The sequence below is a fragment of the Plodia interpunctella genome, chromosome 29 (genome assembly GCF_027563975.2).
Source record: "Plodia interpunctella isolate USDA-ARS_2022_Savannah chromosome 29, ilPloInte3.2, whole genome shotgun sequence".
In the NCBI taxonomy this organism is placed as follows: Eukaryota; Metazoa; Arthropoda; class Insecta; order Lepidoptera; family Pyralidae; genus Plodia; species Plodia interpunctella.
The window spans coordinates 1,567,213-1,592,786 of record NC_071322.1 but is presented as its reverse complement, the minus strand read 5'-3'; the positions used below and the strand labels follow the sequence as shown (position 1 = coordinate 1,592,786).

At 35.9% G+C, this 25,574-nt stretch overlaps 1 protein-coding gene across 3 annotated transcripts; it reads right to left on the bottom strand.

Moving 5' to 3' along the window:
• Positions 1-1,877: 1,877 nt before the first annotated feature.
• Positions 1,878-25,550, bottom strand: LOC128682007 (gelsolin-like). 3 transcript variants are annotated; one of them, XM_053766427.2, is made up of 11 exons: positions 25,530-25,550; positions 16,964-17,032; positions 12,817-12,891; positions 7,433-7,625; positions 6,485-6,600; positions 5,821-5,998; positions 4,727-4,827; positions 4,106-4,222; positions 3,887-3,955; positions 3,347-3,409; positions 1,878-2,580 (listed from the first exon to the last, which is right to left on the bottom strand). In XM_053766427.2, exons 1-11 carry the CDS (start codon positions 25,533-25,535, stop codon positions 2,509-2,511), a joined length of 1,059 nt encoding a protein of 352 aa, XP_053622402.1. In that variant the 5' UTR covers positions 25,536-25,550; the 3' UTR covers positions 1,878-2,508. The 3 variants fall into 3 exon arrangements, with proteins under 3 accessions (XP_053622402.1, XP_053622403.1, XP_053622404.1); XM_053766428.2 differs by lacking the exon at positions 25,530-25,550 and adding an exon at positions 21,615-21,864; XM_053766429.2 differs by lacking the exon at positions 25,530-25,550 and adding an exon at positions 21,259-21,281.
• Between the last annotated feature and the right edge of the window lie 24 nt (positions 25,551-25,574).

Below are 25,574 nucleotides of genomic sequence, written 5' to 3'. Positions count from 1 at the left end.
AATTTAAAAAATACTTTTGAAATGCTCGTGAAATTCAGCCTTGGGTACTAACCCGTCGCGCGTCTCCTTTAGTTTTCTTAGTTAGACTATGATTCCGTATTAAAAGGTGCCATATTGGTTTCTCTATGGTCTTGTCCTGTATTGATTTTGTGGATGGTATGACGGCATGAAGACTTCGTGGCGCCAAATCGGAGTGATCTTTTCACGGCTATCAAAAATGAAGTGTTATATTTTCATGTTTCAACATTTTTATGACGTAGACAAAATACCGTGTCTATTTTCTTTTATTTTCCTTCAATGTAATGTTCTAATATCTGTGCTGTATACGCAATATTATGGTGTTAAATAGGTCGGCTCGTTTAAAATTACTCCTAAGTAATTTTAAACGAGCCGACCTATTCGACGACGAATCTAATTGCTCCTTACCAAATAGGTTTGGTAAGGAGCAATTAGATTCGTCGTTTGGTATATCTCTCTCTCTCTCTCTCTCTCTCTCATAGCTTTGCGTGCCCAGGGTTCGCGTAAAATTAACCAGTAATTTTTAAAGATTGGGCTATGATTTTACTGCTTTTTTGACGTCAACCCTCTTTGAGAATGCTATTGTTGTTATCAGCTGTTAAGGTTATGTGTCCCCTAGTCGTCTCGTACGACATCCACGGGAGGATATGGAGTGGAGCTATTGCAGGGCGGAACCACTTGGTCTATCTCTTCGAGACGTAATTATTGTAATGTTTTTCTTACTAGCGCCCGTCCCGGCTTCACTTGAGTAAAAACATAAAAAATTATACACCTAGCCCTTCCTCAGGAATCACACTATCTATTGGTGAAAACCGCATGAAAACCCGAGCAGTAGTTTTTGAGTTTATCGCGAACAGAAAGACAGACGCGATAGTGGACTTCGTTTTATAATATGTATGTAATGATGGTTTGTGTAAAAATAATAAACAAAAATATTAATATATTTTTTTTAATTTATTATATTATTATTATACTATAACAAATTGACTTATATTAACAGTGTACAGTTTACGTATGTTAATACGTTTTGGGTGGTTCTTAGAACGCATTCTACCGCTGCGGTCGCGCTGTAATTACAAATTTTCAAATTTTAACAAAGCAAGAATTCGTATTATTGTCCGATTTTAAAATAATTAATCCGTACTTAATGTCAATTTTATGAACGATTGATTCTGGAAATCATTCCTTCCTGGAGAAAATTGACGGATCGTAATGATAGCGCGGCCGCAGCGGTCGGAACCTTAGGTCGGAACGCTCTGAGAACCACTTGACAGGGAGGTTTTACGTACATTTAAGGACGTAATTGGCCAAAAAATTAAAGTTTATTCACAAAAATATAAAGCATGCTAAGCTAATATATATTTTGTCACTATCGCACTTTATAATATCTGAAATTGACAGAAAGAAACAAAACATACTTTATCTTATACTTTTTTATGGATAACAATGTTAATTAACTATATAATTAAATATTGAATACATAGTTTTTTTTAAATAAATAAGTATTTTGTCATTTGTGCGTTATAACAAAATTTCGTAACTTACAATCCGTAGATTTTGCGTGAAAGATTAACAAATACATACTCACAAATTTTCACAAGCGTTTGAACGCGGCGTGTAGCGTTTCATTAGTGTCCGACATTTCTTTTGAATAAACAATTATTTAATTAAACATTTATAAAACTAACATTGTACCAGTACTTTACTTATTTATAAAATATGATAATTAAATTGGTTACTGTTTACGGTACAATTTAAACACTAATGAGAGCCCGCGGCGGAGTTGAAAACGTTCGTGAAATTCATCCATTTATAATATAAGTAGGGTACTTAGGCTTTATAAATAAGACAACCACAAATTTTAATTTTATTAACAAACAGATCTCATAATACAGAAAGTCTCACAATAATAAATATCACATACATACTAGTTATGTAGTTAATTGTGTACAATTTGTATGAAAGACCAAAAACAAATATAAAATTATAAATTGAAATATGAGTTGTACCCCGGGCGCGCCGGTAGAAGTGAAGACTTGAATGAAATATTAACGTTGTGCATTTTTGAAGTCTTACGAAGTCACGTGTCCTGACGCGACTTTAACATAACAAAAGGTGTGTACCTTTACGCCGTTAACGCCGTTGCTTAAGAAGTTTTCACCTCAAAAAAAAACTTTAATTGTTTATTATATAAAAAATACGATTTTTTTTTATATAAACAAAAATATTAACTCTCATCTTGTCAAAATCAATCGCCTGTTATCCAAAGTTATACTAATATTATAAAGAGGTAAGGCGTTTGTGAGTTTGAATGTTTGAGGCGGGTAGTCTTCGAAACTACCGAATCGATTTCGAAAAAAACTTTCACCATTAGAAAGGTATGTTATCCAAGATCGCTATAGGCTATATTTTATCTCAAAATTCCCACGGGAGCGAAGCCCCGCGGGCAACATTTGAACACTATAAAAATAAATGCAAGTATTTTTGTATTTAGTTCCAATCTTCGAAATACTGTTTGAAGGCGGTGGGCTCCAGGCCCTCGGGGACCTTGGACACGTGCACCTAAAACAAAAATCACTCAATTAAGGCGCTATCTAGCCGCACATTTGCGCCACCATCACATTCATACCAATTTCTTTTAATTCTAAGCGAAAAATGAAAAAATATCTTCACGGAATAGTTATGCCACAATAGATAAAGAAATTTAAAGTGTTAATAGTTTTCTATAATTAAATAAATAAATAAATATATCAGGACAAATCACACAGATTGAGCTAGCCCCAAAGTAAGTTCGAGACTTGTGTTATGGGATACTAACTCAACGATACTATATTTTATAACAAATACATATATAGATAAACATCCAAGACCAATCAGAAAAAGATTAGGTATTTTCCTTCACGATGAATGGGACCTCTCGGTTTAGAGGCAAGCACTTTGCCACGGTGTCACCGAGGTCGTCAGAGTGGTCACAGTTGACCAAACGAATTTCGGTGGCCACTGATTTCGATTTAGTCAACTATTTTGATTACGTTGTGTAACGGAAAACTAATAAATTTTCTACAAAAATTCTTTAGCGTAATCTGTTTAAAATATTAATTTGTTTGTCGCTAATAAATAAAAGTAATTAAAAATTAGTGCGGCAAATAACTTGACACTGAGACAGATGTATTTTTTACAATGATGTTGTATGTTGATCGAAATAATATAAAGCTTAAACTGAACTTACACATTTTTTTTTATATCGGTCAATAAAAATAATCAGTCTTGAGCTGAAAAAAAAAGCTAAACTTTATAAATACTTTGACTAAACTTAAAATCAACTTACCCAAGGAGGTAAATTGTGCGCTTTCAAATATTGCTGGGCACGGTTCATGGCTTCAGCCTTTTCCTGAAACATCATAATTTACACATGATTACTTACATTTTATTATGGGGAATAACTGTTAATTTGTTAGGACAAATATTATAAATGCGAAAGTAAGTTTGTTACCTCTTCACGCTCTATCTACTCAACCAATCTTCTTGAAATTTTGCATACATCTAGTTTAAAGTGTGGAGAAGGATATAGGGTACCTTCATTGCGGAAAAATAACTGTGTCCGTGGGAAATTTACACAGGCGTAGCCGCGGGCAAAATGCTAGTATTGAATATGTTTGAATAAGACAATAATAAGCTGAACTAAAATAAGTAGTTCAAGTGTTCAAGTAGTGAGAACAAAGGAAGTGGTTCCGACTAATGGGCGTATCTAGATATTTTTAGGAGGGGCCATAGGCCGGGTAAAATTGCCCCTCCCCCTGATAATTTTTTTAAGCCGCGGTGCACGTGTGAAGATATTATTTTTTAGCTTTAACTTTTTTTTTTTTACCTTCTCATTGGACTGCCTGCCGACCCAAACAAAGATACCACTGCTACCAGTATCCAATACGTAGCATTCCTGAAATAAATAACAACCTAAGCTGAGACAAAAAAATCAAAAAATTTATTTCAATTTAGGATGAGGAACATGCTTCGCTGCTAAGGCAACAAGACAGGGAGGCTTCTTTACAAGCTCTGTCTACCCGTAAAAGCAGAAGACGTGCCTCACCTTGGAGTTGAGTTGTTCCCGTTTGACAGGAGACGGCAGCTTGGTGATCTTCATAGAACCAGAGTTATCAGATATCTCGCTAAGAGTAACCTCTTTCACGTCACCACGTTCGAATTCCTGTTTAGAAAAAAATTTAGACCTAAACTTTAGACATTTTAGACGTAACTTAGTATGTTAACAGATTTATGTAATAAGTTCGTTGATCTTATACCAAGATATTTTTCCTAAATCATGTAAAGATTCATTCAAAGATTCATCACATTCACATTCAAAGAGTTTTAAATTTCGCGCTTTTCTGAATGTCACTCATTGTTAGCTGTCATCTTGTCATAGATTATCCCCCGCTCTCTGCTCTGTGACATTAGGTAATGTACTTACTGTGAATTAATATATATTTATGAATTTCTTATAAAATTAAGCTGTCTTCCATTAATCTAATGCTTATTTCGATGCAGTCACATATTTGTACTTGTGATCACATATAGTTATTTGTCTGCGGTTCTGGGCGTGTTGTGCCCGTTTCTGTGTTTTTGCTCATGGACCCGAGATACAAGCTTAGTGTTTAGTGTGGGCCGTTGAGTGTTGTTCATTGCTTATTATTTAGGAAGAATATGAACCAACCTCATCATCGCCGCCTGCAGACGCCTCGGCAACAGAGTCCAGGTCTCCCGAGCCGAGTGCGGAGAAGAAATTTGCTGTGTCGTGCCCGTCAGAGAACGGGTCTAAAAGTAATTACATAATTTGTTAAAATATCTGTGTCTTACATCTAAGCGGCCAAACCCCAGGGGGCCAAAATTTGTTAAATCTACTTTTGAATTAAAAAACAAAAAATATGGAAATAAATTATACGCAGGTATATTCGATTTTACGGCAGTCACACACAGTATTTCATTTAGCTCTCAACGACTCATGATACGGCGCGATGACCACCCACGATTTACCTCAAAATTTAACTAGAGTCACAAATCAGCTGTGGTTTATTATGACAAAAGAGTTAATTTATTAATTTACTAGATGTTGCCCGGGGCTTCGCTCCCGTGGGAATTTTGAGATAAAATATAGATTCGGAGATTACCCGCCTCAAACATACAAACACACAAGCGCTTACCTCTTTATAGTATCAGTATGTATTATCATCTTCTTCCCGCGTACCTATCAAGGGCGTGGAATGAGCTCACGTCAACGTGTTTCCTAGAGACTTCAACATGAAGTCTTTCAAAAAAGGGTGTGAAAAGATTCATTGATAGACAACAATAACATCCCTGAGGAGGGTTGACGTCAGGCAGACGGCCGCGGTTGTAAAATCACAGCCGAATTTTCTAAATTTTATGGTATTTTTTTACGGTGAACCCTGGCTCCGCTGCTTCACAGCCCCTTACGCAACCTGGGACATGACATCACCGCAACCAGAGATGAGAGAAAGAAAATCCGGAATAGGTAAACCCAAAAACTGGCTGGTGGTAATTTTTTGACTGTAGGTCTTAATTTCGACTGAAAATTATTTCGACAGGGTCTCAATTTCGAAAAACGCTATTTCGACTTTGATAGACAAAACACATATTCGACTAGCATTATTCCAACAGAACCTACTTCGATAAGACACACTTTCGAAAAATACTACTTCGGCAGAAGCCATTCCGAAATGCATTGTTCGAAGAAATGTGACAAGAAAGAAGTATGCAACAAATTTATAAATAATTTGAATATATACTTACCAATTATCTCAACATTGCCCCTGCCATTATGGTCCTGGTCCCTGATCTGATTGGCCACGGAGATGGCCTTAATCCGCTCCTTGTTCTTGGAGTTCTGGCCGACGAACACGAAGATGTCGTGGTCCACGTCTAGAATGAAACAGTCTCCCTTGTTCATTGACGACACGGATGCTTCCACCTAAAAATATGGAAATATTTTCAGCAAGAAAAGGTGAGGCTTACAGTTTGCAGTCGCACTAGTCTAATCCTGAGACGAGTTATGCTCGTGTTAAAGAAAAAATACATAAAATAGATATAAATACATATTAAAAATAACATACAATTATAAATATATAACTTATGTTTCTTATGTAAATGGCGCAATAAAGAGATCAACTATGTCCCCAGCCACGACCCGTGATTTATTCTAGGAGACACCATTGATAAAAAGATAAAAAGTTTTTATTGAATGAAATTTTATTGAATGAATGATTTCGAAACATCTGTAGGAATCAAATTATATCTTTATTGGTAGAAGGCATTGCGGAAGATCCGGTAGGAATCAGCTAAGTTTATAATATGTAGGAGTCTTGAGAATAACATGAATTCTATTAATTCCCAAACTAGATGAATCTGAATTTTGGGAATTATTTTGAGTCTTATAAAGTGATATAGTTGTTCTAACCTGTCGCACCCTGACGTTACGGTTGCCTTTGATCTGGAAGAGTCTCTTCTCGGAGCCCGCATTTATGGTCACGTGGCTGAACCCGGAGGCATGGCCGCCGTCCAAGTAGCGGATGGCTGTAGAATCGATCAATTACTGGAAATTAGTCGTGTTGTGTCGAGTTTCAATTCTTTGATCTGCTGGTGAGATCATGTAAATTAAAGTAATTCTCGACATTACATTTTTCAATAGAACCATTTGACTAAGGCGAATTAGAGCCAGGTCCCATTGCTACGTTGCCTCGCCGTTGTTGTCCACAGGCACTGTCTGAGGGAGGATGTGAAAGAGTTAGGAGTGGACGCGAGTATAACATAAAGACTTATGGAGAGAGAAAAGGTATTGCACCCAAAATGATGGCAAATTGTAAGGAAAATAAAACGAAAATAAAATGTTAAAATGTGACGTCTTCCCGCGCTATCTACTCAACCGATCTTCTTGAAATTTTGCATACAAGTAGTTTGAAGTATGGAGAAGGAAATAGGGTACCTACCTTTCATCCCGGAATATAAACGCGGGCGAGCCGCGAGCAAAAGCTGCTAACTAAAATATTTAATTTTATCGTTCGTTTTTAGTGACGGATCTTCATAGTCGTATTCCTCATGGCTGAGGGTCGTGGTCATTATGTGGAATGAAATACACAAAAAAAAAACTTTCTTGGCATTATTGATGGAGTGGTTTGCCATTGCCTTCTCCATTTCACACACAAGTTAATAATAATCGACCAGTGTGCAGATTTTCTCACGATGTTTTCCTTCACCGGAAGCAAGTGGTGGTCGATGAAAACTACTATATATGAGTCAGATTTGTATACAAACTCATGTGGCACGAGTAGGATTCGAACCTGGGAACTTTCGATCCACAGGCGGACATCTTAACCATTACACCACCACCGCTTCACGATCACCTCACCTGGAGGGAAATAGTCCAAGAACTGCTTCGACTCATAACCCTGGGTCTCTCTGTGTTGAACTGCAGCTCCACTGAACTGGTTGTCGTCCAGGTTGACAGTCAAAATGGCGGCTGTGCCCGCCTCGTCCTGGGATGTGTTGTTGCCGAGCCAAAAGTGAATATCCCAGTTGAGGTTTGGGCTATCTCCTGACGTCTGATTGAAAAGTATTTTTATTATTTACAAGATAGATACCATTGACGACCTCTGTGGCCCGATGGTCATCATGCCGGACTGCTACACTCTGGGTCCCGGGTTCGATCCCCGGTCGGGTCAACATGGAAAATAAACTTTTTCAGATTGACTTGGCTTTTGGATGTTTATCTATTTATGTATATGTTATAAAATATAGTATCGTTGAGTTAGTATCCCATAACACAAGTCTCGAACTTAGTTTGGGGCCAACTCAATCTGTGTGATTTGTCCATACATATTTATTTACATATATTGATTATTAAAAAATAAATTTAAAAAGACTATGGCATTGGTGCTTAGCAACCAATAATAAAAGTGATCTTTTGAGAATTCTTACAACATATATTTAATTTTATTCCCTTAACCACTGCCCAATTTAAGTAATTTAAGTGGTTATGGGCCCAGAAAAGCCGATCAAGGGAATAGATATTGAGTAAAGAGCAGAAGAAAGGAAATATTTTCCGGGAAAAATTTTTCCAAAGAAAGTGAAGATCGCAATTCAAAATGGAAGTGTCAAATTCAATGAAAATTGAGAAGTTTGATGGTAGAAATTTCAAGCAATGGAAGTTCCAGGTCAAGTGCGCTTTGAGAGCAAAAGGCTTGAATATTGAAACTCCAAAACCAACTGAAACTGCAGCGCAAGTGCAATGGAACAAAGATGACGGTATGGCTATGTTTATTTTGACCTCGTCAATGGACCTGAATCAGATATCTCTGATAGAAAACTGCGAAACTGCGAAGGAAGTTATGAGTAAATTAGAAATATTATATGAGCATAAGTCGGAATTCAATAAAATGATGGTGCATGAGAAATTCTACCAATATTCCTATTGTTCTGGTGATACAATGGCACAGCATGTTTCAAAAGTAGAAGGGTTAGCCAAACAGCTTAGAGAATGTGGTGAGAAATTAAGTGATACGGCAGTGATAACTAAAATTTTGAGCACATTACCATCTACATATCGTTCTCTGCGCCAAGCATGGTTATCACTTGATCCAGATAATCAGACGATCCAAAACCTAACGTCACGTTTGATTGACGAAGAAGCAAGTCTACTGAAAGATATGAAAGATGATACTGCTTTGCTAACCTCAAAGAAAAATTTGAAACAAGTAAAAGAGAATGATAAACCTAGTTCCGTGAGAAATGCAAGTACTTCAGGTCATAGATTTATCTGTTACAATTGTAATAAACGTGGTCATTTTGCTAGAGAATGCAGAGCGCCTAAGAAATCTATTCGTATCAATCAAGAGCAACAGAATATGTTAGTATACAATGCAGAGAGTGATTGGTCATCTGCAAATGGAGACAACATATGGATATTAGACAGTGGAGCATCCATGCACATGACATACAGGCGTGAATTCTTCTGTCAGTATATGGAATTTAATCAGAATGATAGTAACAGGACTGTCAAATTAGGAAACAAACAGAATATTGAAGTACTTGGTGAGGGAACGGTTTTGGTAAAAAGTAAGTTGAAAGGAAATTGGCAAGAAAGCAGATTAGAAAATGTACTGTATGTGCCTGATTTACGAAGAAATTTATTTTCTGAAGGAGCTGTAACCAGAAAGGGTTATATAATAATGAAAAATAAAGAAAGTGCTCAAATAATAAAAAATAATGAAGTTGTAATGTCAGCACATCTGAAAGAAAACAATTTATATGAGCTAGATATAAAAGCAATCATACAAGAAAGCTGTAATATTGTGCAATCAGATATTAAAGTGTGGCATGAACGATTAGGGCACTTAAATGTAAAAGAGATTAAAAATATGAGCAAAACTGGAGCAATTCCCGTAGTATTGACTGGAAATGGCAATTTTGTTTGTGAAGCATGCCAATATGGTAAGCAAGCCAGAAATACATTTAAGAAATCCATGAGAGGTGCAACACAAGCAGGAGATATAGTCTACAGTGATGTTTGCGGACCTATGTCGGAGTCATCAGTATCAGGTAGTCACTATTTTGTTTTATTTAAAGATGGTGCTACGAGTTATCGCCATGTATATTTTCTAAAGCACAAGGATGAAGTGCTTGAATGTTTCAAGAAATATAATGCGATAGTCAACAATAGATTCCAGCATGATGTACGTATCCTGCACACAGATAATGGTCGTGAGTATGTGAATAAAGAATTTAAGAACTTCCTGGAAATTAAAGGAATAACTCATGAATGTACAGCCCCTTATACCCCGCAGCAGAATGGAAGGTCTGAAAGAGAACTGCGAACAATAATGGAGAGCGCAAGGTCTATGCTTTATGCAAAAGATATCCCCATGAACTTGTGGGCTGAGGCAGTTGACTGTGCTGTTTATTTGTTGAATAGAAGCTCGTCTAGTCAAACTATAGATGTTTCACCTTATGAGCTATGGTTCAATCAAAGACCGAATTTGAATCACATTAGAATATTTGGTTCAGTAGGGTATGTACATATTCCTAATGAAAAACGAAAGAAGTTAGACAAGAAAAGTACCAAAATGATGTTGGTGGGATATGAGCAAGAAAATTATAGAATGTATGATCAAAATACGAAAAAGATAACTGTGTCAAGGGATGTCAGGTTTGATGAGCTCAGTAGTGTAACAGAGCCAAGGAGAAACTATGCGGAAATAAACATTGATGGACAGGCTGAGGAAGATCAGCAGACAAGAACTCCACAACAAAGTACCTTAGATGAATCTGATACCCTAGAAGCATCTTCATCAGATGAAAGTATGAAAAGCTCTGAAGATCAAGATGTTTGTTATCAACCAGCTAGCAATACAGGCATGACATTAAGACCTCGGAAAAATAAGAATATGGAGGTGAATTTAACAGAAATCAACGTCCCAGAGACGTATGAAGAAGCTGTGACTGGGCTGGAGAAGAAAAATTGGAAGAAAGCTATTGAGGATGAGCTTAAATCTCATGAGAAAAATAATACTTGGAATATTGTGGATAGAACACCAAAGAAACCTATCACATGTAAATGGGTTTTTAGTATTAAGAAAAATAAGGAAGGAGAAATAGAGAGGTATAAAGCTCGCCTGTGTGCTCGTGGGTTTTCCCAAATTAAAGGTATGGATTACAAGGAAACTTTTTCACCGACCTCCAGGTATGATTCAATTAGATTAATATTGAGTGTAGCGGCAAAAGAAAATTTAGAGATTGAACAATTTGATGTAAAGACTGCATTCTTGTACGGTGATCTTTTGGAGGAAATCTATATGGAGGTACCAGAGGGTGTCGAAGCAGACTCGTCGAAAGTATGTAAGTTGAACAAATCGTTATATGGTCTTAAACAGTCTCCCCGCTGTTGGAACAAAAAGTTTACATTGTTTCTTACTACTTATGGGTTTAAACCGTGTCATGCAGATAATTGCATCTTTGTTGGATATTTTAATAATATTCAAGTTTTGTTAATAATCTATGTAGATGACGGATTATTGTTATCAGAAAACAAAGACATTTTATCAGTAATATTAAATGACTTAGGAAATAATTTTGAAATTAGAACATTAAAGTTGAATTCTTTTGTTGGTATGGAAGTAAATAAGACACCAGGTCGTATATCTATAAGTCAAAGATATTACATTGAGAGTGTAATAAAAAAGTTTAATTTAACAGAAGCTAAAGGCTGTAGCACACCCGTGGATGTAAATGTAAAACTATCTAAAAATGAAGATGAGAATGATACTGTTAATAGTTTTCCATATAGAGAAGCAGTGGGAGCGCTAATATTTTTGTCTTCGGTGTCTAGACCTGATATTACTTACGCTGTTAATTTAGTGAGTAGATATGTAAGTAATCCAGGTGCTATACATGTCAATGCTGTAAAACGTATTATACGTTATTTGATTACTACAAAAGATGTGTCAATTGTATATGAAAATGGTACAGAGTTAATTGGATATTCGGATTCTGACTTTGCAGGTGACATAGATTCTAGAAAATCCAATACTGGATATTTATTTTTAATGAATGGTGGACCTGTTACTTGGGCAAGTCGAAAACAGAATACAGTAGCATTGTCTACAACAGAATCCGAATATATGGCTGCTAGTGATGCTGCTAGAGAGATTTTGTGGTTAAGACAATTTTTATTGGATATAGGCAAACCACAAAATACTGTAACATTAAAAATTGATAGCCAAAGTGCAATTAAATTAATACATAACCCTGTATTTCATAAAAGAAGCAAGCATATCGATGTTCGTTATAATTTTATTAGAGAAAAGGTGGAACTGAAAATAATTAACATAGAGTATGTAGAAAGTTCGTATCAACTTGCTGATTTTCTGACCAAGGCGTTACCCCTTAGCCGGTTTAACTTTATTAGAGATAGTATTATGAATAGTGTTTGAGTTATTTTCAGTTAACAAAGGGTTATGGAATATGTAATTAATGTCAATGTAGGTCTTTTTAATTTAAGTGGGAGTATTGATTATTAAAAAATAAATTTAAAAAGACTATGGCATTGGTGCTTAGCAACCAATAATAAAAGTGATCTTTTGAGAATTCTTACAACATATATTTAATTTTATTCCCTTAACCACTGCCCAATTTAAGTAATTTAAGTACATATTCACCATTTATTTGTAAACAGAAAATCCATAGTAACCAGAGGCAGCAACACAAATCAATTACTACAAAGGCGTCTGTCTGTTTCGAAGACGGAATGGGTGAGTCATAGTCTTAATAACAAACAAGAGCATTGTCAAAGAGGTTTGAAACGTGAAACGTGGACGTTTATTGCAGAGAACGAATCCGAGAGAGTAAAAAAAGTTGAATATAGCGCAATGTAATGCCGTATCCAAAAAACAAATTTTTATTTATCAAAAAAAAAAAACATTTTAATGTTGGTGTTCCAACAGCTAGACTGGAGCATTTGCGGTGTTATGGTGATTAACAGCGCATACTTTATGTTGTTATGGATTGACTTCTTCAAATGTCACTCTATTCCATTGAAAAGGAAGAAAAAGAAACTGTATTGTATATTTAAAAACTAACTTCGCTGTACCGCGCGTTCGGGTCTGTGACACCGCGACGCCCGCGGTCAGCGAAAAACAACCTTAAAGTTTTGAAAACGCTGCTGTGATTTTACAACCAGCCGCTTACCTGATGTCAACTCTCCTTGGAAATGCTGTTGTTATGTTGAAAACTACTTACATTAAGGACAATATAAGAGTCTCCAGAGTAAAAGTTTCCATATTGCTGCTTGGGCACCAGGACCGGCTCGAAATCCTGAAACAAGATGGACAGTTGCAGATACGATTGCAATCCCAGACTTATATGTAACTAGCGACTCGAGGCTTCGTTCCCGTGGGTATTTTGGGATAAAAAGGACCCTATGTGTTATTCCAGGTTATATTCTAAGGGGTACTAACATTAATATTTCATAACAATCCGTCCAGTAGATTTTGCGTGAAAGAGTAACAAATATACATACATTAGTACATAACATCCTGGCTATTAAAAAAAACTGCCGAGCCAAGGCCGACTCGCCGCGCACCTTAAAAAAGTTAATGATGAAATATAAAACTTTGGTACTAAATTTCAGAATCCAACATAACAAATGACACACACTTGGCTATACATTACAGTCAAGGTCATATTCCGTCACAGCCGTTCCGAGCAACCAGACAGTTTAATTTTATACGATAAGCTTTGTTTAGTTAATATTTCAGTATTTTTGATAAGACTAATAATTTATCATTGCAAAGCTCCCATGCATGTTTCAATTTTTTAATTGGCTGGCCATTAAAATTTTGTATTTTTATCCTTTTTATTCTGTATATAATTTCCTTCTCTCTATAGGTTTCCAAAGGTTGCCTGGAAGAAAGTCCGTCGTGAATTGCTCTGCTAATTTCTTTCGTTGTAACCAAATTGTGTTTTATATCGATTTAACAATTTATTTATGACTAGATATTGCCCGGGGTATCGCTCCCGTGGGAATTTTGATATATATATAATATTGATATAGCCTATAGCAATTTTGGATAATGTACCTTTCTAATGGTGAAAGAACTTTTGAAATCGGTTCGGTAGTTTCGGAGATTACCCGCCTCAAATATACAAACTCACAAACTCTTGTACCTCTTTATAATAATAGTATAGATAGCAATTTATGTATTTCCGTAAATCAATGTTGATATTTCTGTGTTTTAAAGTAAAGGTTTCACATGCGCACTTTCGACCATAAATAAATTAATCTTTTTAGAATTCCTTTGGAGAATTTCATATTGTAGTGTTTCGGGTAAAACATGGTGAGGTGAGGAATTTAACAATTGTTACGCAATTCATAACACATATTGGCTTGTTATACCTGTCTATTAGCATGTTTAAATTAAAGTCCTTAAATTAATGCTGACGTTTGAGCTACATTCTGGGAACTAGTTTAAATCCTGTCAGAATTTCTGATTGACTGTTCCGGCGCTTATCCAAATCTCACCAAGTCTAGAATGCTGACATTTAGAAACCTATTGCGAAAGCAAACATCCATTGAAACCAGAAATATCACCAGCGCAAAAACTATTTCCCAAGCAAAAGCTAATTTACTTTATGAGCTGTTGAAATTATAGAAGATTTTTAATATATGTATAAGACCTATATTTGTTAATTGACGTCCTTGGAGAAAAGGCCGCGGTGAAGTTTGTTGCGCCGCTTCTTCTTCACCTGCGCTTTGGAAGCCGGCAGTAGACTTAGTTTAAATAATTGTTGACGCCAATAAGTGATGTATATCATCCTAAATTGAATAAAGAAGTTTGAATTTGAATTTGAATTTGAGACCAACTAAGAACTAATATAGGAACGAATGAGCAGCTGACTCATTCATTCCTGTATTTTGATACTACTATTGCCCGTGGAACATTTATTTTTCTCCATAATTCAAACTACATGTATGCAAAATTTTAAGATGATTGGTTGTATGGCGTGAAGAGGTAACGAACAAACTAAGTTATGATGTTAGGATGGCGGTTTGATGATTTTTTCATTACTACGAGTACAACATTAATTGTAAACGTTAAATTTCGTCGTGAAGTCATTACGATTAAATGACATGCAATTTTTGACGAACAAAACTATTTTAATGTCATGTTAACATATTTAAATCGTAACTAGCTTTAGTCCCCGGCTTCACTCGCATTTTTTCTCATGAGAGCAGTTATTTTCCCGGGATGAATGGTACACGTATACTGATGTTCTTATCCGTAATTAAAACTACATTTAGTTATTCAAAATTCAAAGTAAATTGGTTGAGTAGATAAAGAGTGAAGAGGTAACAAACAAGTAAACTTACGCATTTATAATATTAGGTAGGAAATTAGAATTAGGATAGGATGAAAATTAGGTTAAGGTAAGGCTCGGATAATGACACTAACGTATACAAACCTAAAAGTTAAATAGGTACGCCACATTTACCCGTACGTCAAAAATTAAATATGCCTCAGATCTATTATGCCAAAATATTTTATGCTAAAACATGTCTGCCAAAGAACAATGTAGAACAAAATAAATTATGCAAAAATTGGATCCCAAGCATACCGTCTGACCACTTAGATAAGTTTTTTTATAAATCCATTTTGTATCAACCTTGAGAGATTGTGATTTGTGGGTTTGTCGGTAAAATCGTTTTGTTTTTTCTGATCTTTTGATTCTTGAGCACTATATAATAGAATCGAAGCAACTCTCTATCGCGGCTGTGAGGCTACGACGCCCGGGGTCAACGGAAAAAAATAGCTAGCGATAGATAAATAATGTCTTTTCCAATAAAGAAAAAGACCCATAGGTAATGTCTTTTAGCGTCTTGACACGATTCCACTGATTCCGTAGGTACAACCTACGGGATTTGACGAAACTATTGGTACCTATATCATCTTAAATTCAATAAACAATTCTGAAATTGAATTTGAAAAGTGAAGGGTATGGAATGGTCCTATTCCAAGGCGTGAACCACACGCCGTGCCGTCTGGTACCTAATCTACAAATTTAACAAAATGTGTCATGTTATTTTTAACTATAATTCAATGCTCTGTATTCACGGCTTTGGTTACGATCACGACAACTACACAGGTTTAAGCTGAGATGCTATATTTATCTGCATTCTGCACACGTGGCCAACCAGTCGTTTTCCTGTTATATTTATTTACACATTAGGCAGTTGTTTGTTAATAAAATCAAATGTAAATTGCATTCGCATAACGTAACATTTTAATTGATAAATCTATTTATATAAAAGAGGACATTGAATGACCGACTGACATCAACGCACAACCCAAACCGCTGGGTCTAGAAACTTCAAATTTAGCAAGTAGGCTCCTTATGTGGTCTAGGGGTGTGATAAGAAAGGATTTTTCAACGTTAATCCTCTAAGGGGTAAAAAGGGGGTTCAAAGTTTGTATGGGGAAACCAGATTAGTTAAAAGAGTTTATCTGAAGGACCATCACCGCTTCGAAGTATTATCCATACTAATATTATCTTAATCCTAACAATATTATTAATGCGAAAGGTTTTTTGTTACCTCTTCACGCTCTATCTAATCAACATATCTTCTTGAAATGAAGCATACATGTAGTTTAAAGTATTGAGAAGGTATAGGATAGGGTACCTTTCATCCCGGAAATTTGCAAAAAGCTAGTGTTGATATAATTCGCTGTTCAGATAAACATTGTGATATTTTGAGAAGCTGTGATGTTATGTCATGAACTCACAAGCTGAAATAGCCGTGATCGTAAATGACAGGACAGAGATTTACCGCTAATCTTATTGACGTGTGTGCTTTATGTATGAGCGCGGACTCATTGCTCTGTCGTGCTCCGTTTCCTTGACGTCCGTCGACGGAACAACGGAACAACGAAGTTATGGAGTTTCGACTTCGCACGTCACTGTTCTATTGAAAAGAACGGAGTGGCAACGCGCTGTGTTAACATAACAGCAGCACAACGGAACACAGTTGCCCTCATACGAAAAGTTGTTAAGTATAATCGACTGAGAACGTAGACAAAAAGCTGCCAGAAAGAGAGCAAAATGTAACCCTGTATAGACCTAACCTAGATATACGAGTATGGTGGGTGTAAAACCAGCTCCACTCTGTCGCCGAACTCGTACACACGCCGACGCGAACGCACGCGTAGTCAGTATGTGCGATTTAATTTACCGCAATGGAAAACCAGCAATGTATTATATACCGAATCCGCCAAAGTTTGGCGAACTGTTCGACGGCAGTGTGGAGCCGGAATTACATTTGCCTAGACCTAATTATTCGCGTCGATCTGTATGGCGCCAATTTTGTGTAGGTGTCGTAATAAAAACCTACCTCGATTCTCCAAATTTCGAGACCAGGTTTTCTCCCTGAGCTCTCGAAGGCGACGTGGACCTCAGGCATCTGAAGTGATGAGAAAAATAGGTTTCATATGAGAAATAAATTTAGTGATAATCTCTCTACGTAGCCATATTTCCTTTCTTAACGAACATCGATATAGAATAAAAACGAAAACGAAAATTACTACGTACCTATGTGGGTTATGACCCACAGGAAAACACCTACAGGTGCAATTTGGTCCAGTAGATTTGGAGCAAATTGGCTGTGACAGACGTATGGACAGACGCATGGAAATCTAAAACGATCTTGCCAAGATCCACACTAGATGAAGCGTTTCTATAAGAAAATATTTAGTTTTCTATTTTGAAATGTTTGACAAAAACATTTGACTAAACCGAAAGCGATGGCCACCAGAATCCGTGTCAATCTCTCTCTCTCTCTCTCTCTCTCTCCTGAGAGTTTTCCCGGATTTTACCGCAGCTATAGATAGTGTGATTCCTGGGGAAGGTTTAGGTACCTATATAATTTATTATGTTTAACCCGAGCGAAGCCAGGATAGAATTTATAAATGCGAAAGTAAGTTTAGTTTGTTACCTCTTCACGCTCTATCTACTCAACTATTGTTCTTGAAATTTTGCATACATGTAGTTTGAAGTGTGGAGAAAGACATAGGGTACCTTTCATCCCGGAAAAATAACTGTTCCCGTGGGAAAATCACGCGCTCGTAGCCACAGGCAAAAGCTAGTGAGAAAATAAGGCGGAAGACAGCTTTATAACTATTTTAACTGTGTTGTTGCTTGTAACCCAGTTTCTACGAAACGCTTGACTGACTGCCGCGGTAGAAGTTACGTTTGCAACGGGAGGGTAACGACCGACACCATGCACCTATCTGAGTAGTTCTATTAGCCAAGGTAATAACAGTGTCTTTTGGTGAAACCTGCATGAAAATCCGTGAATTAGTTATTGAGTACATCGTGTACAGACAGACAGACACAGCAAAGGATTTTGTTATATAAATGTATAGATAAGGATATTTACACATTTAGTTACACCAGGCTTGCAGCCTAGTGTCGAAATCAAAATCAAATCGTTTATTCAGAAATTCTGCCTTCACATGCACTTTTTCACGTCTAAATTTGTGAGAATGTATATATAATTCCATTAAAGACAAAATAAATTAATAGGTACAATGCCGCGTTTATTAAAAAAAAAAAAACTTTTTTTTAATCAGCATGTGTTTTTAGCCAAACTATTTCGAGACAACAATTTATTGTACAACAAAATAGTGCATGAAAAATGCTACAGTGATTTATGTTGTCGTGCTAAGACTTTTATCGCCAGTTTTTATGTAAAACGGAACTGTAAAATTAAAAATACATTCGTCAAGTGCGAGTTGAACTAGCTTAGGTCGGGTTCCGTATACGCCACGTTATTAATCTTTCGTTTTCATGCAACTTCACAAAGATTTTATCCAAAACTACTGGGGGGCAACCATGAAACATAAAACACGTAACACGTCACTGCGTCCGAATATTCTCTCATTTTTTTACACGATGCGTACACGATATGGGAAAACAGACAGCATGTGGACATTAGTTACATCTTTGTGTGTTTCGTGGTAGGCCTTCTAAACAGATTGAGTTGTTTTGTATACATATGTTAGTTTATGACCCAAATACGGACAAGTAACATGAAACAAATTTTCATTTTGGGAAGTACTTATGAGAAAATTTTCCAAAAAAATTCCCAAAATACAATTGTATCTTGTGACATATGAATTGAAACGCATGATTGTCAAGAGATGATTCAAGATTTAAACTGCCATTTAAAAAACCACACACCCTTCACGCCTCCTCTAGAAGGGGTAGATTGTGTACTGTCGGGAGCCGGAGAGAGGAGTGAAACAAATGAGTTTCGATAATACACTTTTTATTATGTGAATCATAGAATAGGAATAACATATGCGGGGTTTGCTCATAATTTAATCAATTGAATACAGCCGTAACATTAAAGGCTTATTTTGAGGATCTCAAACATATATTTTAAAAAGGTTCCGTTGTTTTTTTTTAGGTACGGAACTCTAATAATAAGTCTGGAATTATTTTTGTACGACATTCAGCTTTAGTTAGTATCCTAGATCACATTACATCGCTCTTTTAATGACCGCTTTTTATTAGATAACCTTGACAAGGACGTTCTCGTTTGATAGAGGCCGTGGGAATTTGTGTAGCGATGCACAAAGAAGTAACAAGTTTATTTGTTAGACAAATATAAAAAAACCCCGACTTTCAATATTCATTTCGCTGCAACTTTCGAATGGCCGAACCGATCAAACAAAATATCTTATCAAATAAAAAAACCGCATACAAATCGGTTCACGCGCTGATGAGCTACGGTGCCACGTATACAGATATACAGAGACACTTAGCGGTCAAACTTATAATACCCTACACTTTTTGCGTAGGGGGTTAAAAAATATATATTTTATATATTATTACGGCAAGCGTGGAGTGGTGGCCGAGACAGGGACAGAGTATCTGCATCTGACCAGCAGTTGGTAAATCACCAGCTGCTGGTCAGATGAAATTGTTAGGGGCGCGGGAAGTGATGGATGAGACTGGCACGGGCCCCAAAAAAGTGGCGTTTGAGGCCTAACCCAGTAGTGGGTGATGATAACGTTGAAGCGCGGTGGTTAAAACTAGAGTCTGACCCGAATTTTATGAAAATGATGTTCAGAAAAACGACAGACGACAGCGAGTGCAAGAGTTCGGGCTTGATTGATATGTGTTTTGTTTAAACAAGGAATTAATTTAAAGGAATTTGAAAGGTATTTCACTAATTAAAAATGTCGAAACAAATCATGCACTCATGTATTCATTATCCACTTGAAGCAAATTCTCAGATAATAAAACAGATTTGTAAAGTAGTTCAATAATTTGCGGATGCCAGAATAGGCGGGCGATCAATACAAGATTAAATATTTAATCGAGAAGATCGATCGATCAGCGTGGTTTTTTTATAGCAGTGTGCAAATGTGCAATGAATTTTGTTCTGCCATTGCATTGAGGCCCGATTTTTTCCTATTTTTAAGAGGGTTTGAAAAAAATATACCTATACATGAAAAAGTTTAATGATAAATGTATAACCTAACCTAACCTATCCTTCAGAAAAAAATTAAAAACCTCTATGGAGTGAACTTTGATCGCCTGAAGATCCTTGTGTGGTATGTTCGTTCGTACACGGACGTCATACGAGACGACTAAGGGATTAAAAGCCATATCAGAGATGAATTCTGCTAGGACAGATTCAATTCGCCCAGTTTTTGTCCAGTTCAAACCCAACGTTCAAAAAGTACATATGATTCACCTATCTATTACCTTCAAGTATCATGTAATCGTATGGGTAAAGTACTCAACAAGATGTTCCTTATCTAATCTGTTCTCTATTTCTTGTTACAAGACAAGTACCTACTTTAAGGCTGTCAGAATCATACTGAAGTCACTGGATAATTCAAAGATGTGATTAAAGTTACGTTATCGGTGACATGTTAGGGATTAAGTTGTTTTAATTAAATTTTCCTACTTTTGTACATTTTTTTCAAACATAACAAGAAGCTTGAAGCGCGTAGTTTTATTATATTTGAAAAAATATATATATTAGGTATACATTGCTGGTTTTTCATTGCGGTAAATCAAAGCTCTCGTACAAACTGGGCAATGTACGTGCATTCGCATCGACATATGTCAGAGTTCGGCTGTAGTCGGCATGAAGCGGAACCACACACAATCAATTATTATAGGTACCTAAGTTACAGTCTCACAAAAAATCTGAAACAGTCACTATATCACGGAATCACGGCTTTACGAAATTTTACTGTGTGTTCACAAATAAAGCGTAGGTCACACAGAGTCTCACAGTAAACTGAGTTGGTGCCTATATGTAGGTAGTTGGGACATGTGTTTAAGCCCAGATTTTCCCATATTTTGTTCCCAAACAGTCCGACACAAACACATCTACACTACAAGTTGGGTTTATTCCCGAGTTTTTGGGAAGACAGAAAATACCATGGCTAAGGGTCGTAGTCATCACTTGGAATGAAACACACACAACTTTCTTGGCATTATTAATGCAATGGTTTGCCATTGCCTTCTCCACTTCACACACAAGTTAATAATCAACCAGTGTGCAGGTTTCCTCACGATGTTTTCCTTCACCGGAAGCAGGTGATTTATGAAAACTAACTATACTATCAGATTGATATACTCATGTGGCACGAGTAGGATTCGAACCTGGGACGTTTCGATCCACAGGCGGGCGTCTTAACCATTACACCACTTCTACATCTAAAAGAGAATAAAAAGCCAACTCAATATAATATCAATAGAAAAACTAAATCTGTTCATATTAACATAATATCATATTATGTACCTATATCTGTTGTAAATTAATTTAAATTTATTTCTTAAAGTACACATAACAAATTGTAGTAAAGCAGTACTATCTAAGGCAAGTTATAGTTAAAAATTACACTACAATTTAAAAAAAAGCAAAGGTAAGGAAAGGGCGCGTAAAAAACACTGAATGTTTCTTGCAACCGGCAATTTTATCATAAAATCAACAAGGATAAAAGAACAAATTAACTCACTTGTGCTGTTTTTCTTCGAATATTCAATTAATATTTGTTAAATAACCAATTAATATCGTTTGAAACTGAAAATCTAAAAACAAATTGTATATTTCAAACGGTTACACGTAATTTTTAACCGAAAATATTTCGGCGGGAAATTAGGAAAAAGGCGCGTGCGTTCCCGCTGAAAACCGAAACGGTACTAAATTACAAAAAACAAAATGCCGCTTGCCGCCTAAGCCAACGACCAATGAAATGAGGTTTGTGCACACAAAAATATTTACACAAATGCGTTTCACTAATTAAAAAAAAAAATAAAGGGATCCATTAGTTAACATGGTAAGTTATAACGCAAATTAATCCCGAATTAAATCATAATGATTAACTGCAATAACTGAATTAATTGATAACAATATCAACAACTAAAATCCGACCATTAGATAAACATAACCTTTCTGTTCAATAATAGATATAAGTAGATTCTACTAGTCTATATCCCAGCACACTGTTGGCTGACAGTTTAGTGCACTAATGTATGTATGGACTGGTCTTAAAAATCATGTTAGAAGCCTTAAATAAAATCTGACACCAGTATTAGCAATGACACACTCGTTATGAAGATGAATTATGCTGTTTGGATAAAATAAATGGATAAGAGTGATGTGGGTACTAAGGTTTAGGTACACACGGTCACAGATTATATAATACTGAATTTCGAGATAAAAATTAGTAGATTTTGTGTGAAAGATTAACAAACATACATAGTACACCTCACAAACTTTCGCATTTATAATATCAGTAGGACTTCCAGTCCACCATTGTCGCCGATTTCAGCGTGAACATTGCGTAGTTAGTATGAGCGCTTCTATTTACCGAAATGAAAAACCAGCAATGTATACCGAACCCGCCGACACGACACATAAGAATCGTAAATGTCCCCCAGTTTTCCCACAAAATAATTGAACACACATTTTCTTAGAATCACAATGTAGTTGCCAGTTTATGCGTCATTTCGTGTAAATCTATTTCGGGCCTTCTTGTCTATGATTTCTCAGGGATAAGGTTGGGAAAATCAAATAGGTATTAAATTAAAAATTTAATCTATAGGTACTTACTATAATTTATTTTTTAATCAATAATAATAAGGTAAAAAAAGAAATTAATTAAATAATAGACGTCTTACGACGCGACTAAGAGACGTGACCTAAGAGCAGCTGAAGGACAGCAATAGCATTCCCAGGGAGAGATGACGTCAGGTAGGCGGCATGTCGTAAAAACACGGGCTCACAGTCAAATAAAAAAAAAATTAAGCTTTATTTATAAGGCGAAACTGGGCTTCGCAGCGTCACAGCCCTGATTTCAAACGCGAATATGAAAGAAAGAAATATATTTTTGGACTTTGGCGGCAAAAAAGTTGTGAAACGTATACTATCCAGGTCCTACTGCGATGCGATCCTATTGAAGTTTTTTGCGCGGTTGGTGGGCATCCCAGACATTCTACTAATATTATATATGCGAAAGTTTGTGAGGGTGTATGTATGTTTGTTACTCTTTCACGCATAATTTACTGAACGGATTGTTATGAATAACACATAGGGTAATTTTTATCCCGAAATCCCCACGGGAGCCAAGCCGCGGGCGCAGCTAGTATGCGCGTATAGTGAAATAGGATTCTGCCGGTTACACACTATCGCCGAACTCGGACAGTTGTCGACGCGAATGCGAGCTTGTATGAGAGCATAAAATGTAGTTTGTATAAGAGCTTCTTATTAACCGCAATGAAAAACCAGCAAATTAACAATCCGTCAAATTTCGGCAAACTGTTTCGCGATATTGTATAACCGATTTTATTCTAAGTATACCCGCCTAATAACCTTTAGATATATTATTTTCCTGACATTGAGTGGGGTCTTGGTCTAGACTAGAATAATTTGATATTCAAATATATGTTGTTTTTAAACTATTTTAACCCGTCTACAGAGAAACAAACTTGCGTGATACGGTGAAAGGGTCGTTTCTGAAAGGAAATAGGTTATGTGGGTGAATTTTCAAGAGTTTTGAACACCGTCACTGTCCCCAGTTGATTTAAGATCTATGTAAACCTTGCAAATTAATGATTCTATTCTATTGCATTCTATTCTCCTTCAAAATTAAGAACCATTCTAAAATCTTAATAATCAATGTTATTTAAATTTTACTGGGGTGGTGTACAATTTAAATAACATTAATTTTTAAGATTTTACTGGGGTGGTGTAAAATTTAAATAACATTAACTTTTAAGATTTTACTGGGGTGGTGTAAAATTTAAATAACATTAATTTTTAAGATTTTACTGGGGTGGTGTAAAATTTAAATAACATTAATTTTTAAGATTTTAGAATGGTTCTTAATTTTGAAGGAGAATATAATGCAATAGAATAGAATCATTTATTTGGAATCAATATCAATGGGAAAACAGATTTTTATTTATAAATTAGGGTAGTGTAAAGTTTATTGTCTTTGTTGAAATTTGAGGAAGGGTAATGACGGCGGTCAAAACTCGACACTGTCGCGAACTCGGCCACACTCAAACTATGAACATTGCATAGTAAGTTTGAGTGATTTTATTTACCGCAATGAGAAACTGGCAATGTATACCGAATACGTCAAAATTTGGCAAACTTACAATTTCTACGCAGCTCGTTTACGTTGCAAACACGAACAAACTAAACCATCCCAAAAAAAACTAAAAAAGCCATTAATACAATATTTATGGTTGCTGTTCAACAACAAACTTAGACTTTTTGCAAACATTTGCGTCACATCTAGGTAAAATACCTAGATGTGACGTCACTTCTATGTGTCATTAAGTACGGAGCGTTTGGACGAGTCCAAAAATGTAGGAATTTATTTTTGTCATATGTTTGACAGCATTGTCATTACATACCTAATTGTCACAGTAATTATTTCTCTGGCGTTTCTATTAATATAAATATTTCTATCATCAAATGTTTCGGCTAACCTATTGTAAAAAGTAACTACTTTCCTTTAAAACAACCGTACGTGTTGATAGCACCCGCGGGAAGAAAAAAATGAGATCACCTCTCGCGTGTGACCTGTAAAACACGCGTGTTTTTAACAGTCAACGTGTTTAAGTTTCTTTCTTGTTTCTCTGTATTCATGTTGTTAAATATTAAGAAGTATTAGGTATTATCTAGATAGCGAACCCATTGACAGGGTTAAATTTCTGACCTACCTCAATACAAAATTTATTCAGACATATTGTCCAAGGTTATAACTTGATATTTAAATGCATCCCGCCTGCCCACTTCCTGCAACATTTATAAATTTATTTATAAATCAGTTTTCCATGCTATGTACATCAGACAGACATGATTTATAACCTACTTATATTTTTATTAATATGTTTTCCTTTGAGGTTATAATAAATATAACCTATTTTTTTTACGATGTTGATCTCTGAAAATTTACTTTGAAAAGTGAATCGTCGGTTTTATGAAATGGTAGTAGGTAGATATTTTCAAATTCTCAAATCATTTATTCAGAAATTAGGCCTTCACGGGCACTTTTTCTCGTCAATTTTTATATTTATAGTTATTTTTCACAAGCTACATACTACTGGCATAACAAGCAAGCTACAAACTTCATAAAATAATTCCTCATCTGTCATGTTTGTAGTAAAATAATTGCTACTTAGGTAAGTACCTAGTTGAAGTCCTACCTAGGTGGATGTTAATTCATTATTCGTACTTAGTCATTATAAAAATAATTTTGTAACGTGATGAAACCAAAAAACGATTGGACCGCTTTTGATAAAATTGCACAAATATAGACTCTAGTCAGTCTATATTTGTGCAATTTTATAATTTATCTTCAAAGTATCATAACATCGTGAAAATAACGCGGACGAAATCGCAGGCGGCTTCTACTCACACTCATATGGATACCGAGGCGAATGAACGTAGATGATGTAGTATA

What these genes read in the sequence shown, in the direction of transcription:
- LOC128682007 (XM_053766427.2), bottom strand. An exon ending in CTTGGACTATTTCCCTCCAG is followed by an intron (nt 6,601 to 7,432) that starts GTGAGGTGATCG and finishes TCGATTCTACAG; the next exon opens with CCATCCGCTACTTGGACGGC. An exon ending in CTGCAGGCGGCGATGATGAG is followed by an intron (nt 4,223 to 4,726) that starts GTTGGTTCATAT and finishes TTTTCTAAACAG; the next exon opens with GAATTCGAACGTGGTGACGT.